Here is a 17,856-nt window from a genome sequence, read left to right as displayed (position 1 = left end):
GGCATAAGTAAAGGAGATACAATCTGACAGCCAACTGGATAAGTTGTGTTTGCCAATGGCGGCCCCCATCCTGTCTGGTCAAAAGAAACAAAAAAGCTGAGAAGATTGTCTATGGACTTCAGGCTGCTCCAGACTAGAGAGTTGTGCGGGGACAGAAATCAAACAAGTCCCCGCCCATCCCTGGTAGAATCAAACCCGTCCCCATCCATCCCCGCCTGTCCCCACTGGAATCAAATCCATCCCCGCCCATCCCTATAAACTTCAGAAATAGTTATTTTATTTAATTATGCTACTGAAACTTCCCGTGACAAGTACCCAGTGTCTCAAATGGAGCTTTCATCAGCTGGGTGAGGACAATGTTAAGGTCCAAGACAGAGTAGGAGGTTTGATAGAAGGATTTGTTAAAAGCAGACTTCTCATAAATTGAACAATTAGAGGCTGTATAGAGATGGGCTTCTCTTCCACATGGTGATGGTAAGCGCCAATTTGCAGTGTGGTGAACCTCACGGAGTTGGTCCTAAGGCCAGACTCAGAAAGGTGCAAAAGGTATTCAGCAGTTTTGGTGTAGGAAAAAAAGGATCCAATGCCTGGCCCTCACACCATTTTGCAAACCTCTTCCACTTGAAATTAAATGACCTTAGTGGAAAGTTTCCTGGAAGCAAGCAGGACTCAGGAGATACTTTCATGTATTTGAAGGGATAACTCTACACTCTCAACATCCACGCTGTGAGGGCTAGGGCATGTAGGGATGAATGAGGATTGGAAAACAATCCGGTCTCTATCAGTCTAATCTCTATGGATCTTCAGAGGTTTACTTGAAAAAAAATAAATGGAACCATATCTGCCTCATGGCTCCCTGATCCTACTTCATCAAAGTCTTCTCCAATATAGGTATTAGAGAATACATGTACAGAAGGCCTCCCCCCCAACAATGGAGGAAAAATGCATCCAATATTAGTCTCCCTGTAGCAGAAATGAGAGACTTTGTTAAGATGAGTGGCAAAGAGATCTGCTGAAAGGATGCCCCACTCTCAGAAGATCTTGTAGGCAACACCCATGTTTAGAGACCACTCATATGGTTCCATTACTCTGCTCAGCCTGTCCACCATGTTGTTGTCTTTCCCTGCCAAGTATGTAGCTCTGAGCAAAATGCCATGGTTTGAGGCTCACTGCTACATCCCGACTGCTTCCTGACTTGAGGTATGATACCATGCCTCCTTGCTTGTTGATATAGTACATCGCAATCTGAACTTAACATCTGTCTTAATGAGAATGATTTGGTGTAGTAACCGATCTCTGAAAGCCTTAAAAGTGTTCCAAATGGCCTTCAGCTCTAGGAGATTGATGTGAATTTGAGTCTCCTGAGCAGACCACAGACCTCTCTACGTGAGCTGCCCAGCCCAGGTTGGACATATCTGTCATCAGCAACTTGTGTGGGGGAGGAATTTGAAATGGAAGTCCCAAGACCAGATTGGACTGAATGGACCACCACAAGAGTGATTCTGCAAGCTCAGGAGTGACAGATATGATGTCCACTAGATTCCCTGAAGCCTGACACCAGTGGGAAGCTATGATGTCTCATTATCAACCACAAAGATCCCTACGTTCCGAAGGTGTCACATTGTTGAAAACAAAGGCTAACCCTAAACATGTAGATACGAATGCCATGACTTTCACATATGCAGGAGTCAAGCTATGGAATGGCCTTGTTGGCCAGCTTCGAAAATATGGAGAGAGGAATTCATTTAGGAAAATGTTGAAGACCCAACTATTTGTTGATGCATTTTTCTGAGCAATTGATTTTATACAAGACTGAACACGTCTGTTTCATTTTCTTATTTTGTATAGATTTTTAATATTTTATGTACAAAACTCCTTGTAAACCATTTTGGAAAAAAATGGTATAGAAATTAAAATATATATATATATTTTCACCACATTCTCTGACAACAAATTAGAACATAAGAACATAAGCATTGCCGCTGCTGGGTCAGACCAGTGGTCCATCATGCCCAGCAGTCCGCTCACGTAGCGGACACTAGGTCAAAGACCAGTGCTCTAAATGAGCCCAGCCTCACCTGCGTACATTCCAGTTGAGCAGGAACTTGTCCAACTTTGTCTTGGATCCCTGAAGGGTGTTTTCCACCCGTTAGATTCTAGGAATTTCACTATCCTCTCCTTCAGGAACACTTCCATCATTTTCCCAATAAACTGAAGTTTAATTCCACATTAAGTGAAGAAATGTTGTCTCCATTTTATTAACTCACTTAGATTATTAGGTGGGATATAATTTTGTTAAATAAATAAAAATTACTTAGCAGCTTCATTGTATGCCCTCTAGTCCTTGTACTTTTGGACAGAGTAAACAAGTGATTCACATTTATCTGTTCCACTCCACTCAGTATTTTATAGTCCTCTGTCATATCTCTCCTAAGCCATTTCTTCTCAAAGCTGAAAGCCCTAGCCACTTTAGCCTTTTTTCACAGGGAAGTCATTCCATCCCCTTTATCATTTTTGTTGCCCCTCTCTGACCCTTTTATAATTCTCCTTTATTTCGCTTTGCAATTACCAGAATTTGAGGTGCGGTCATAGTAACATAGTAAATGACAGCAGATAAAGACCTCAACGGTCCATGCCAGTCTGCCCTGTATTTTACATGCATTACAATTTCATGATTAAATTAAAATGTCTTTTTTCTTTGTTATTTCTGGGCCACAGACCTTAGAAGTCCTGGTACTGTCCTTAGGTTCCAACTACTGGAGTTGCCGTTGCTATCCAAACCATCTCCTTTGCATGATTCAGACATGAAAGTTAGCTCATTCATATTCTAATTAGCAATCCTCTGAGTGTATCCCATGCTTTTTTGCATTCCATCACCGTTTTCCTCTCCACCACCTCCCTTGGGACGGCATTCCAGGCATCCATCACCCTCTCTGTGAAAAAGAATTTCCTAACATTACTCTTTAAGTCTATCACCCTTCAACCTCAATGTATGTCCCTCTAGTTTTACCAACTTCCCTTTTCTGGAAAAGATTTGGTTCTATATTAATACCTTTCAAATATTTAAATGTCTGTTTCATTTCACCCCTGTCCCTCCTCTCCTCCTAGTACACAAGTTGAGATCCTCCTACTATTTTCATCCCTTTCCTCTGAAAGGAGACTGCGAGGGGATCTGATAGAGACTTTTAAAATACTGAAAGGATTCGACAAAATAGAGCAGGAAACAACTTTATTCACATTGTCAAAGGTGACTCGGACAAGAGGTCATGGACTGAAGCTGTGGGGGGACAGGGCCAGGACAAATGTCAGAAAGTTCTGCTTCACACAGCGAGTAGTGAACGCCTGGAACGCTCTCCCGGAAGAGGATGTGGAGGAAACCACCATTCAAGGATTTAAGGGCAAGTTGAATGCACATCTTCTTGAAAGACACATTGAGGGATACGAGTATCTAAGGTATTTGCCAGGGTAGGCCTGGCTGGGCCTCCGCGTGTGCGGATCGCTGGACTAGATGGACCCAAGGTCTGATCCGGTGCAGGCATTTCTTATGTTCTTCTTATATCCTTGGCCAGATGTGGTCTCCAAAACTGAACCCAATACTCCAAGTGGAGCCTCACCAATGACCTGTACAGGGGCATCAACACCTCCCTTCTTCTGCTGGTTATGCTTCTCTCTATACAGCTTAGCATTCTTCTGGATACAGCCACCGCCTTGTCCCACTGCTTCATCGCTTTCAGATCCTCAGATACTATCACCCCAAGGTCCTTCTCCCCATCCATGCATATCAGCCTCTCATCTCCCAGCACATACATCTCTTTTGGATTTTTATTCCCCAAATGCATCCCAATGCACTTCTTTGTACTGAATTTTAGTTGCCAGACATTATACCATTCTTCCAACTTTTGCAGATCCTTTTTCATGTTTTCCACTTCCACCATGTTGTCCACTCTGTTACAAATCTTGGTATCATCCGCAAAGAGGCAAACCTTTCCTTCTAACCCTTTGGCAATATCGCTCACAAACATATTGAACAGAATCGGCCCCAGCACAAATCATTGAGGCACTCCACTAGTCACCTTTTCTTCCTCCGAGCAAATTCCATTAACCATCACCCTCTGACGTCTGTCCATCATCCAGTTTCTAATCAGTTCACCACTTTGGGTCCTAACTTCAGCGAGTCAAATTTGTTCAAGAGTCTCCTAAGAGGAACCGTGTCAAAGGCTTTGCTGAAATGTAAGTAAATTATATCTAGCGCATTTCCTCAATCTAATTCTCTGGTTACCAAGTCAAAGAATTCAATCAGATTCATTTGGCACAATTTACCTTTAGTAAAGCCATATTGTCTCGGATCTTGTAACCCATTAGATTCTAGGAATTTCACTATCCTCTCCTTCAGGAACACTTCCATTATTTTCCTAATAACTGGTGATGCTTACTGGCCTATAGTTTCCTGCTTCACCTCTGCAACACTTTTGTGAAGAGGAACCACATCTGCTCTTCTCCAATCCCATGGAACCTTTTCCATCTCCAGGGATTTATTGAACAAATCTTTAAGTGGAGCAGCCAGAATCTCTCTGAGCTCCCACAATATCCTGAGATGGATGCCATCTAGTCCCATGGATTTGTCCACCTTCAATTTTTCAAGTTATGTATAAACACTTTCTTCCGTGAATAGTGCAGTGTGTAATTTTGCCAGCCAATCACGGTCCTTCTCCAGGATTTTCTTCTGTGAACACAAGACATATCTCTTCTCCACATAAGATAAGATGACTCTAGCCAGTATTTTTGTCTCAACTGATCTCTCTTGCCTCATTCATAATTCCTACTTTTAAATGCTGTACAAAGTCTTTTGTTAGCCACATTGAATCCTTGTTGAAAAATTTCAGGGTATAAGTATAGTATAGTATAGAAATATTTGTTTAGCATGTTTGCTTTTTCCTCATCACTTTCCACATAACGGTTCATAGCTTCTTTCAGTCTCGGAATTCCATTTTTCGCCTTCCTTCTTTCACTAATATACCTGAAAAAAGTTTTTGTCACCGATTGATACAAAAGCATTGTAAATTATTATTATTATTATGTTCTTGTATACCGCCATACCCAAGGCGGTTCACATCAATAAATTAAGATCCGATCTGAACACGGATTTACAACATTTTATCGGAGTTATAAGCAACGAGGAAGGATATGTTGGAACATTTTAGCAGAAATTTATCAGAGTTACATGCAGCGACAAGGTTGGATGGGAAGGAAAGAGGGAGGGAGAGCCAAGGGAGGGAAGGGGGAGAAAGGGAGGGAAGGGGGAGAAAAGGAGGGGGGAGGGGGAGAAAAGGAGGGGGGAGGGCGGGAGGTGGATTATTGCCTGCTCTGTTTTGTTTTCCACCCCTTTCCTAATAATTCCTAACATCATTTCTTAGCTGCCATTGCATACTGACTTGGTTTTAGCCAAGGGATATAGTACCATTGGTTTGGGCCACTGACTGATGCAGGTCATGTAGCCGCATTTTATATACAACATATTATTTAAAGAAAAATCTCAAATTCTATCAGCAGATTCTCTTTCCAAGTACTTACCAAATTCTGCTCAATGAGAAGACAGAAAAGAATAGCATTGCCCACTTCCCGCAAGTTTTGAAAACACACAGTCTTTAGTTCAGCATACTCTACAATATCCTTCAGCTGATGATGGAAAAATTCAAGAATACCTGTTTAATTTGTAAGAAGAAAGATTTGTCACATTTTGTAAGAGATGTTTGAGAATGAGAGTCATCTAGCTGCAATTAGAGAAACTGTGGCTATGATTTACTGCTTTACACAGGAGCAAAACAAACAAAAAAATATATATATGCTGACAATTGCTTATTGCACACTTATCCACTTTCCCTGAATCGCCATAGTGCACTGCTTGTGTTTAACTTTTTCAGTGAACAAATGAGCTGCTGAGAAGTGGCCATATCCACTTTGTTCCAATGGGAGATACTGGCCATCTAAGTTGTGAGGTAAACATAAAATCAGTGTACAGAGTAATTTGTTTTCATCTGGTAGGCACATGTAACAAAGATGCTATTAGATGGATTTGTCAAGTCAGCAATAATTACAACATATGGACATGGCCCATTCTCGTTCCAGAGATTATGAAAAAAGGTGGCAGAACATTAGGTATAGACAAGGCCCCATTTTTCTTCTAGGTAAGGGGATGGGATTTGATATACTAATTTTCTGTGGTTACAATCAAAGCAGTTTACATATTATATACAGGTACTTACCCAGGGTCACAAGAAACTATTAAGCTCCTTGTCCACTCCACTTCTAGGTCCTCAGGCCACAGAGAATCAGCATAGAGCTGAAATAGTGGACACAGACTGCTTTTGCTCTGAAGGCTTCAAACTGGCCCCACAAAATGCTATTTTGGACGCCTGTCCCGACTTTCACATTGTGAGGCCCTTTATCAGCTAATAAGCATTCCTGTTCACAGTGAGGTGGAAGTCAGATGGAACCCCTTGAGACTGAGCAGGCACTGCCTTGAACGCCTGCATCAACGTTCACGTTGCAAGGCCCTTTACCAATTAAAAAGCATACCTGTCCACGAAGAGGCAGGTCCTGCCCCTTTGGAGCCACAGAGGAACGAGGAGCATGAAATTTTGCCCCGCTCTTATGGGGAAGCAGAAGCCCGGGAAAAAGGGACCAATGGTGGTTCCTATGATTAAAGGTCCGATGGATCTTCACTTGTTTCCAAGCTTTGCCACCAGCCCCAATATTATGGGAGAGTTTGTAATCAATTCTGGGGATATCGCTTTCATCAGGAGGTCCTATTCCTTCTACCCCCAACCCGGCAATGAACTTGTAGAACAGCATTCTCATTCGGCTGGAGAAAACACAGTAGAGGTTGGTGCTTCTCCCGAGACTGGTGTAATTCAAGATTCCTCTTAAGTCAGCTGCATAGATCTCTGAAAAGGTACTTTCACCTATTTCTTGGTCTTATACCCCTTTGATTAATATATCCAAATCTACTGATGTTTCATTAAATGATGTTTATGATGCAATTATAACTTTGGATAAAAATCTTAAGGATCATTTGCAGCAATTTACTAAAAACTCAAAGGAAGTTCCTGCTAAAGTGACTGATCATGATAAGAGGCTGATTAAGGTGGAAAAAGGACTCAAAAGACTTCACCTCTGATGTCAATTCTTATGTCGGAGAGGAAGTTCCAGGCCAGCCAGGCAGCGATTGGCTGGCCCAGAACTTCCTCTCTGACATCAGAATTGACGTCGGAGGTGAAGTCTTGTGAGTTCGGCGCTTGTACGCGCCTGGCCTGGGTCAGGGAGGCAGGAAGAAAAAGATTGCCAAGGCAACGCGATCGACTCACATTGCCTTTGCGATCTACTGGTCGATCGCGCTCAACCATTTGGGCACCCCTGCTGTTATGGTATCCTGTCCTGACCTGAGGAAATGGGTTTAGTCCCCAAAAAACTGCCTTATTTCCATTTCCTATTTATAAACTTTAATCAATAGATACAATACTACTTGATTCTACGTAAAGCAACAACAAATTTTTTTCTACCTTTTGTCGTTTCTGCTTTAATCATCTTGTCTTCACTCTTCTTTCTAGCCAGCATCTGTCCGCTGTCTTCCATGCAGCATCAGCCCCTTCCATCCACTGTCCGCCCTCTCCCCGTTCCATATGGCATCTTCCCTCTTTTTATGCTCCTTCAATAAACTGTCTATCCTGTGCCCCTTATCTTCTCCTTTGTACATGATTGATTTCAGCTCTGCCACCTCTCCATTTTTCTCTCTCTGTCACCACCCCGTCCCCTATACTCTGGCATCTCTCTCTTTTCCTTTGTTTCCTTCGCACCCCACAGTCTGGTATCTTCCCTTCCCTGATTCTCTGGCATCTCACTCCTTTCCTTTTCTTCCATCTCTCCCTCCCCCCCTCCATGCTTTGACATCTCCTCCCTAACCCTAACTCTTTCCCCCTTCCTTTTCCCTTGGTCTGGCATACTTTCCTCCTTCCCTCCAATCCCTGGCATCTCGTTTCATTCCCTCCCTCATCTTCTTTCTCCCTCCAGTTGGGTGTAGCAAGTCTCTCCCCCTCTGCTCCCTTTCCTCCTTCTGTCACCCAAGGCCCGCCTTCATGAACTTCTTCAGGCAGCAGCATTCACAATTCGCTGCTGTTGCCAGCTTCGGGCCTTCTTGGAAACAGAAGTAGGCAGGACCCGGCAGAGAGGAAGACCTGAAGTTGGCAACAGCAGTGAATTGTAAATGCTGTTGCTAGCTGAAGAAGTTCATGACGCCAGGCCGAGCACCCGGGGCAGACTGCTACTCTCCCCCCCCCCAACGACCCTCCTATCTCTCCCTCCCTCCCATCACGAGACTCTAAACAGCACTGCTCTACTCTAAGCAGCTGCTTCAGGACTTTCTCCTGCCGCGATTCCCTCTGGCACATCACTGATGAGGGAAGGAGGGAGAGATAGGAGGGTCGGATCGGGTTGGGGGACGCCCGGAATGATGATGAGGCTGCTGCTGCTGCCAGCGAATCAAGGGTGAGGCCCCAAAGCACAGCACTGGCGGGCCCCCCTGACCATTTCGGGCCCTAGGCCTGTGCCTACTGGGCCTATCCTTTAATCCGGCCCTGCTTCCCCCCCCCATATGCCCTGACATCTCTCTCTTCCACTCTATGGTATGGAATCTCCTTTCCCTCCCTCCCATGGTCTTTGCATCTCTTTCCTCCTTTTCCTGATCTTCCTTCTCCCTCCTTCCCTCTCTCTCCCCAATTGGGTGCAGCAGCATTTCTCTTCCCCCTCCCCCCATTGGGTACAGCAGTATCATCAGCATTTCTCTTCCCCCCCTCCAATTGGGTACAGCAGAAGCAGCATTTCTCTTCACCCTCCCCCCTAATTGGGTGCAGCAGCATGACTCATCCCCCTCCCCCTATTGGGTACAGCATCATCATCAGCATTTCTCTTAAACCCCTCCAATTGGATACAGCAGAAGCACCAGCATTTCTCTTCCCCCTCCTCCTCTAATTGGGTACAGCAGCATTTCTCCTCCCATTCACCCCCCCCCCCCGTCTCACACAACCCGGCAGATTCGATACAGACAAAGGCAAGTTGCAAGTTTCCCTTTATCGCTGACCTATCTCCCAAAGGTCAGCGACAGAGGGAAGCTTACAACTTGCTGCTCTTGCTTACTTCGGGCCTTTCTCGTTGCCGGGTCCTGCCTTCGCAGAAACAGAAAGTAGGCAGGACCCGGCAGCGAGAAAGGCCTGAAGTAAGCAAGAGCAAGTAAGTTTCCCTCCGTGGCTGGCCTATCTAATGGTCCGTGCCGGCTTCTCTTCCCTACCCTCCCCCCCCCCGTCGTAACTTCCGGTTTCGGAGGGAAGACGGGTTCAAGTCGCTTGTTCAGTTTGGTTTTGTTTAAAGTCCGGCAGGAGTCTTTCGGCGGCTCTTCAGGCTGCGTGTTAAGCAGTGGCGGCAGCAGGATTCGGCAGATGACAGCTGGGCGGGCATCTAAATTTGCTGGGCAGAGCGCCCAGCTGAAAAGCACTGGGGAGAACACTGCACCCTTTCTGTAAAAAGTATTTTCTTAGATTACTCCAGAGCTTAACACCTCAACTAGGGGCGTGGCTTGGACGCGAATTCCGATGGTTGGGTAAACGAATAGCTCCCTATACTCAAGCTATATTTTTTTGATTTACTACAAAATAAATTCAAATTTTTTCTGAAAACAAAAGGGAAGTGACAAAAAATGTCATCTAGCAAACAAAACAAAAGCGATTCAGGAGCTGGAGGATCTGGTACAGGGAGTAACAAACGATCAAAACCTGAGCCAAGCACTACTCCATCAAAGGTTCCGTTGCCATCAGACAACAGCCCAGATGTAATGGAGGAATTAAGACAAATTAAAGAAATTGTTTTAGATAGCAACAAAAAATTACAAAAGGCTATTGAAGATGCAGCAGCGTTAACTAAAAGAGTAGAAGAAACGGAACACAGAATAAACATACTAGAAGATAATTCTGAACAAATTAATCTGGACATGAGAAAAAGTAAAATAATATGGAAAGAGGTTGAAGAAATAAAAAAAGATCTTGAAGACAGCCGGAATCGAGAGAGAAGGAATAATTTAAGAATAATAGGGATACCGGAAGGGGTTGAAAAAAATAATCCTATAACTTTCCTGGAACAATTTCTACCTAAAATACTTCCACTAAAATTCAAAACGCCACTGGAAATTGAAAGGGCACACCGGATACCAACACAAAGGAAAACTTCACAAACAGGACCAAGAACATTAATATTTAAACTTTTGAGACATCAACAGGCGCTGGAAATTTGTCAACTGGCAAAAGAAAATAAAAATCTCAAGTGTCAGGATTCAAGAATACATATTGTCCCTGATTTTGCAAAAGAAACCGCATCAAAAAGGAAAATATTTCTGGACATGAGACCGCAATTGAAATCACTAGGGGCTAGATATGGGCTCCTTTATCCAGCAATACTGAAAGTTACAATTGGAAATAAAACTCAAAACTTCACGGATCCTGCAAAACTACAAGAATTTATGGATCAATATGAGCAGCCTATGACATCCTAAAAGGTTTCTTATTGGAAAGGATTGAAATTTTGACTGAGTAAATTATATGAGTCTTTATACTTTATACTTTATAAAACTTTAATTTATATTAATAGTTCTTATAAATAAGACCTACGGTTAACTTCAGAATTGTGATTTGGTTTCAAATAACAACTGAATAGAACTACACGTGCTTCAACTCTAAAGTGGAACTATACAAAACCAACATTCTTAACAGAAATAAAACCAGAAATCAATCTACATAATCTTATAATTTTAAAGGAAAATACATGTGCATTTTTAAAGAAAATTTACTTACAAGTGAAACGCAGCTGTAATAGTAATCCGAAAAAAACGTTTGCACAGAAGAAGTATTGGCAACAGTATAGGGGAGTGGCATTGAATGGCTATTTATAGACAAAAGGAGTTGTCTGTAGAAAGGAAGAACTCTCCAATCACAGTACTAAAAAATCGTCAAAACAAAAAGTGATTGGCTGAAAAGAATTACATCCTGTAGGAGGATATACTTCCTGCTTAAAAACTTTACCGAAGGAAAGTTTGACTGACATTAATATGCACTGCTTTCAAAAAGAAGGGGAAATTTCCAAAGAAATTTCTTGCTTATGTCTGTTGATAGACCTGTATAATTTTGTCAGAATTATACAATAACATAAGCTCATTACAAATAGGATAATTTCCAAATTAACTTCTATGTAATCTCAGTCAAGAGAATGTTTCACATTGTTTTGCAGCATGCTCTCCAGTAGATATTTAATTATTTATAGAATCCAGTCACAAGAATATAGCAGGGTAAACGAAAGAAGTAAAAGCTCCAATTTCATGGTTCAGTTAAAGGTATCTTCTAAGTAAGGAATTCACTTAAGATCCTTCTTCACAGCATTTAATTAAAGAATTAATGCATGAAATTGAACCAAATCCAGTGACCATACCATACATTCTCTAAACCTATCTACTCCAAAACTATCTTCACCATATAGACTGTGTTACTTTGATGAACCTTCATTATCTACATAATATTGAAATAATTACAGTAATATAACTATTAATTAAAAATGTAAAATCAGTAAAGTTTATTTTGAGATAAATATATTTAATATTGCATATTTCATTGATAATTTATATCTAATTTCATCAAGAGGAAATATATTATATTATATTATTTCTTCAGTATGAATTTGAATACATTAAATTTGAGTATATAAACATAAAGAGAGAAAAAAAAAAAATATGTATTTGCTAGATACATAGGTATTATAATAATTAACTAGAAATATTTCAAGGTAGTACATAAGAATATACTGTAGTAGCTTGAGGGAGGTATTTTAAACCTAACCTCATCTTGCGTATCCAAGTTCTCGTATTTAATAGAATGGGGGTGGGAAGGGAGGGGAAGGGATGGATGGGAGGGATTGGGAGGGAGAGACATAAATGGGGGAAAGGATTAAAATGGGGATATTATAATTTACTAAGTGTATTGGGGAAATATATGATTAAGCATCATTATACTATTAATTTTAAAAAATGTATTACAACACTGTAAATATAAATGACTCTTAAAATAATCTCTTTGAATGTTAATGGTCTAAATAATGTTATAAAAAGGAAAAAAGCATTAATGTTCTTAAAAAGGCAAAATGCGGATATATGCTGTATACAAGAGACCCACCTCTCAAACAATGAATCTAATAAGTTGACAGGAGGTTGGGTCAAACATTGTTTTTATTCACCAGCCATAGGGAAAAAAGCAGGTGTTGCTATTCTAATTAATAAAAAATGCTCAGCTTTATTTAAATTTAAAGCATCAGATATTCATGGAAGATGGGTAAGTGTGGAAATATGCATGGGAAATACAACCATGACGTTGTTCAATATATACGCCCCTAATTCAAATCAAAATGAATTTTTTAAGACTCTTCAAAAACTGATCTTACCACTGGCTACTTCAAATTTAATAGTAGCTGGGGATTTCAATGCTGTAATGGATCCTTTATTGGATAAAAACCCAAGTAGATATATGAAATCTATGGGATTAGATAATTTAATACAAACTTGTGATTTGACAGATATTTGGCGAATACTTCATTTTAATGGACGGGAATTTTCTTTCTGTTCTCATGTTCATAATTCTTTTTCAAGGATAGATTATATTTTTATATCAAATCATCTAGCACATCAAGTAACACAAGCTGCCATTGATCCAATTATTTTATCTGATCATGGTGGGGTGTGGATTGAAATTAAAATTTCAGATCAAAATACAAATAGACCAATATGGAGGTTTGATAATACACTGCTTGCTGACCCAATATTTTGTGAAAATTTTCAAATAAAGATGAAAGATTATTTTCAAACAAATGATAAAGATGAGATTTCTAGAGAAATATTATGGGATGCTTTTAAGGCATCAATAAGAGGACAAATTATTTCTTATTCGGCTTATCTTAATAAACAAAATAGAAAAGATTTTTCTAATTTAGAAAAAGAAATAAAAATTTTAGAATCAAAATTAATAGAAAAATGGGAATATTCAATACAACAAGAACTGTTAAAACTTAAAGTAAAATACAATGAAATCTCATCAAAGATGATAAGGAAAGATTTATTTTCTCAGCAGGCGATGTATTATGGAAACTCAAATAAGTCGGGAAGAATTTTGGCAAATTATCTTAAAGCGAAAAAAAAGAAATCAAAAATAATTGCTATAAAAGATGAAAAAGGTGACACATTAACACAAATTGAGCCTATTTTAAAACAATTTCTAAAATTTTATAAATCTCTTTATTCTTCCGAGACTTACTTAAATAAAGAAAAAGATGGTTTAGAATTTCTGAAAATGTTAGAGGGTCCAAAAGTTCCTGAACATATAAAACGAAGTTTGGAAAAACCAATATCATTAAAAGAATTAGGAACAGCTTTGAAATCCCTTAGAGTTGGATCCGCTCCAGGTGGTGATGGATATACAGTGGAATTTTATAAAACATTTCAAAATTTTATATTACCCTATTTATTAAATCTTTTTCAATATCAACTTAATAAAGGTTGTACAAATGGCACTATAGCTGAATCTTTAACTATTGTATTACCTAAGCCAAATAGAGATTCCACTCTGGTTTCAAACTATAGGCCAATATCTTTAATAAATGTTGATGGGAAAATATTAGCAAAAATACTTGCGTTAAGATTAGCTAGTGCTCTCTCCCATATTATAAACATGTCTCAAACAGGATTCGTTGCTCACAGACATTCATCTCATAATACAAGATTAGCATTCCATATGTTATACTTAACAAAGAAAATGAATGAGCCTACTTTTATGATATCTTTGGATGCAGAAAAGGCTTTTGATAGAGTAGAATGGTCATTTATGTATCAGGCTATGGAATGGTTTGGCATAGGTCCTGGATTCATACAAATGATACAGACATTATATAGCTCCCCTTTTGCTAGATTATATATTAATAATACATTTTCAGAAAAATTTAATCTACAGAGGGGAGTTAGACAAGGATGTCCCTTGTCTCCTTTACTGTTTGATATAGTTTTAGAACCCTTAATATTAGCAATCCAACAAGTAAAGGAAATACAAGGTATACCTCATTCAGATAGAGAATACAAAATATCAGCTTATGCTGATGATTTATTATTATATTTGAGGAATCCGGAATCTACCATCCCACACTTGCTTGAGCTGATTGAAAAATTCGGAAAATTTTCAGGATATAAGATAAATTGGAATAAATCAGAAATACTCCCATTAAATGTACATTGTACAAAAGGTTTATTTGATACATTCTCTTTTGTCTGGAAGGAGGAAGCTATTAAATATCTTGGAATTTGGATTTCAAAAAATTTAGATGACACAATAAAAATTAATGAAAAATGTTTATTACAAAAAGTGACAGAGATGTGTGAACAATGGAATCCTTTGCATTTATCTTGGTGGGGAAGGGTACAAACGGTTAAAATGATGATCTTACCTGTAGTTTGTTACCAAATGGGAATGATACCAATTTTCTTTCAAGATTCTTTTTATATAAAGTTAAATAAGGTATTGACAAAATTTATTTGGCTTGGGAAAAATCCTAGAATTGCTTTAGTGACATTACAAAGACCAATTGCGGAGGGAGGGGTAAATTTTCCCAATTTCTATAGGTATCATCAAGCCTATATTTTACGTCAAGGTATGTATTGGATCCTCCCAGAGCCCACTGACAATATTCCAGACTGGTTTTGGCTAGAATGGAGACTCATGTTTCCTTTACGTCTTAGTAATGTTGTTAGTATCATAATGCCAAGGCTATACAAAGAACATAAAATTTTTATGGATACATGGAAGACTTTAAGATATATAAGTAACCTAACTCCTATTCCAATTAGCAAATCAACAACTCAAACAATTTGGCTTAACCCCAAGATCAAAATCGGCGGCTTCAAAATAATCTGGAAAGATTGGATGTTAGCAGGTATTCGTATTTTAGACGATATAATAAAAAATGGTAAGTTGCTGGAGTTTTCACAATTGCAACATAAATTTGATCTTAATAAAACACAATATTTTAGATGGTTGCAATTGAAGCAATCCATTCAGGTAGGGTTCCCTGAATGGAAAAATCTTACTAATTATCATAGTTTGGAATTCTTATGTTTCCAGATAAATTCAACAGGTCATGAAGCTGCACAGTGGTATAAATTAATATCTGGATATATAAATAAAAAACCAAAAAATGGTCTTAGAGACATTTGGAGCATTGAGATAAAACATCAAATTAATGCATCTCAATGGCCACAACTTTGGTCTTGGAGGTTAAAATGTACGATGTCAGCATCTATGAAACAAACTTGGTTTTTTCTTTTGCATAGAGCTTTATGGACCCCTACACGTTTACATAGAATTGATAGCTCTAAATCTAATAGATGCTGGCACTGTCATGTTGAAATTGGGACATTAGACCATCTTTTATTCTTTTGTCCATTCATCTTAACATTCTGGAAATCAATTTGGCCCCAAATAAATAGGATGTTAGAAAATCCGGTAGCCTTGACATATGATACTATATTATTTGGAACAACAATGAGAGCAAGAAGTCAAATTTCATCAAGTAATAACAAACTTCTATTTATTTTAACTGGAATAGCAATACAACAAATCACTTTCAACTGGAAAAGACATGATAGGTTGAATTACACCTTCTGGTGGAATTCTGTTTGCCATATATACAAAATGGAGCTCACTATAGCAACACAAAAAGGTTATATTAATAAATTTCAAAAAATCTGGAGACCATTAACAGAATTTTGTAAAGAATAATAATTTTCCCATGTTTAGAATTTGATTAAAAGGGAAAGGGGGGGGAACATATGTCTGAATAATATACAATATATTAATACTTGAATGTATAATATGAAATATGGAAAGAATTTGCATTTAAAAATTTATTCATGTATATTTGATTAGAAGGGGGGGAGGGGAGGGGATAATATTTTATTAACTAAGAAGTATATAAATTTAGATTTCTGAAATATTAATATGAATATTATATTAATTTTTCTAAATGAAATGTTAACTTAAATATTAATATATGAGCTTATCAAGTATGTATATTTAAAATTATTATTAAATTTATGTCATTCACTTGATGTAACATATGAAAATGAATAAAGATTTACAAAACAAAAAAACACCTCAACTTCATCCTATGCTTTTTCATTCCAGAGCTTCCTTTCAAATAAAAGAGACTCGACTCATGCGCATTTACATTACGTATGTATTTAAACGTCTCTATCATATCTCCCCTCTCCTGCCTTTCCTCCAAAGTATACAGATTGATATCTTTAAGTCTGTCCCCATACTCCTTATGATGAGAACCACCCACCATTTTAGTAGCCTTCCTCTGGACCAACACCATCCTTTTTATATCTTTTGAAGGTACGGCCTCTAGAATTGCACAAAATATTCTAAATGAGGTCTTACCAGAGTCTTATATAGGGGCATCAATACCTCCTTTTTCTTACTGGCCAAACCTGTTCCTATGCACCCTAGCATCCTTCTAGCTTTCGCTGTCACCTTTTCAACCTGTTGGCCACCTTAAGATCATCACATACAATCCCACCCAAGTCCCGCTCTTCTGTAGTGCACTTAAGTTCTTCACCTCCTGAACTGTACCATTCCCTCTGGTTTTTGCAACCCAAAATGCATGACCTTGTATTTCTTAGCATTAAATTTTAGCTGCTAAATTTCAGGCCATTCTTCAAAATTCACCAAGTTTTTCTTCATGTTATTCACACCATCCGGCGTGTCTACTCTATTGCAGATTTTGGTATCATCCACAAAGAGGCAAATCTTACCTAACAGCCCTGCAGCAATATCGTTTAAAAAACGTTAAAAAGAATAGGCCTAAGAACAGAACCTTGAGGCAAACCACTGGTAACATCCCTTTCCTCAGAGCAATCTCCATTGATCACTACCCTCTGTCGCCTACCACTCAACCAGTACCTGTCACTTTGGGATCCATCCCAAGGGTGCTCAGTTTATTTATTAGACGTCTGTGTGGAACATTGCTAAAGGCTTTGCTAAAATCTAAATATACCACATCTAGGGAAAATCCTCTATCCAATCCTCTGGTCACTCAGTCAAAGAAATTGATCAGATTTGTCTGACAAGGCCTACCTCTAGTGAATTCATGTTGCCTCCGGTCCTGTAATCCACAGGATTCCAGAAACTTGACCATTCTCTGTTTTAAAAGTGTTTCCATTAATTTGCTTACCACAGAAGTCAGACTTACCGGCCTGTAATTCCCTACTTCTGCCTTACTACCACTTTTGTGGAGAGGGACCACATCCGCCCTTCTCTAGTCCTCCGGCACCAAGCCCAACTCTGAGACTCATTGAAAAGGTCAGTCAGCGGACCCACCAGAACTTCCCTAAGTTCCTTCAGTACCCTCGGATGTTCACCATCCGGCCCCATCGGTTTGTTTACCTTTTATTTTAGCTAGCTCCTCACAAACACAACCCTCTGAAAATGGATCAGGGTCTATTACATGAGAAATCTCCGTAAAATCAGAAAATTCTTTGACCAAGCACAATTTAGACTAATCGTCCAATCCCTAGTCTTAGGTCTACTGGATTATTGCAACTCCCTATATCTTCCTTGTCCAACCACTATGATAAAACAACTCCAGACCATACAAAACACCGCCCTCAGATTGATCTACTCACTCAAAAAATATGATCACATAACAACTGCCTTCTTAGACTCTCACTGG

General features: G+C 39.2%; 1 protein-coding gene across 2 annotated transcripts in view; it reads right to left on the bottom strand.

Annotated features, from left to right (window-relative positions):
• The window catches only part of CYFIP1 (cytoplasmic FMR1 interacting protein 1), a 138,704-nt gene that overhangs the window by 28,617 nt on the left and 92,231 nt on the right, over positions 1-17,856 (bottom strand). For both annotated transcript variants that reach the window (XM_033947822.1, XM_033947821.1), the window contains exon 26: positions 5,572-5,702. In XM_033947822.1, the coding sequence (XP_033803713.1) occupies positions 5,572-5,702 (131 nt within the window). The remainder of the gene's footprint in view (positions 1-5,571; positions 5,703-17,856) is intronic.

Source organism: Geotrypetes seraphini, chromosome 6 (assembly GCF_902459505.1).
Source record: "Geotrypetes seraphini chromosome 6, aGeoSer1.1, whole genome shotgun sequence".
Taxonomy (NCBI): Eukaryota; Metazoa; Chordata; class Amphibia; order Gymnophiona; family Dermophiidae; genus Geotrypetes; species Geotrypetes seraphini.
Note: the sequence above shows the minus strand (reverse complement) of the source record. Positions and strands in the feature narration are given on the sequence as shown.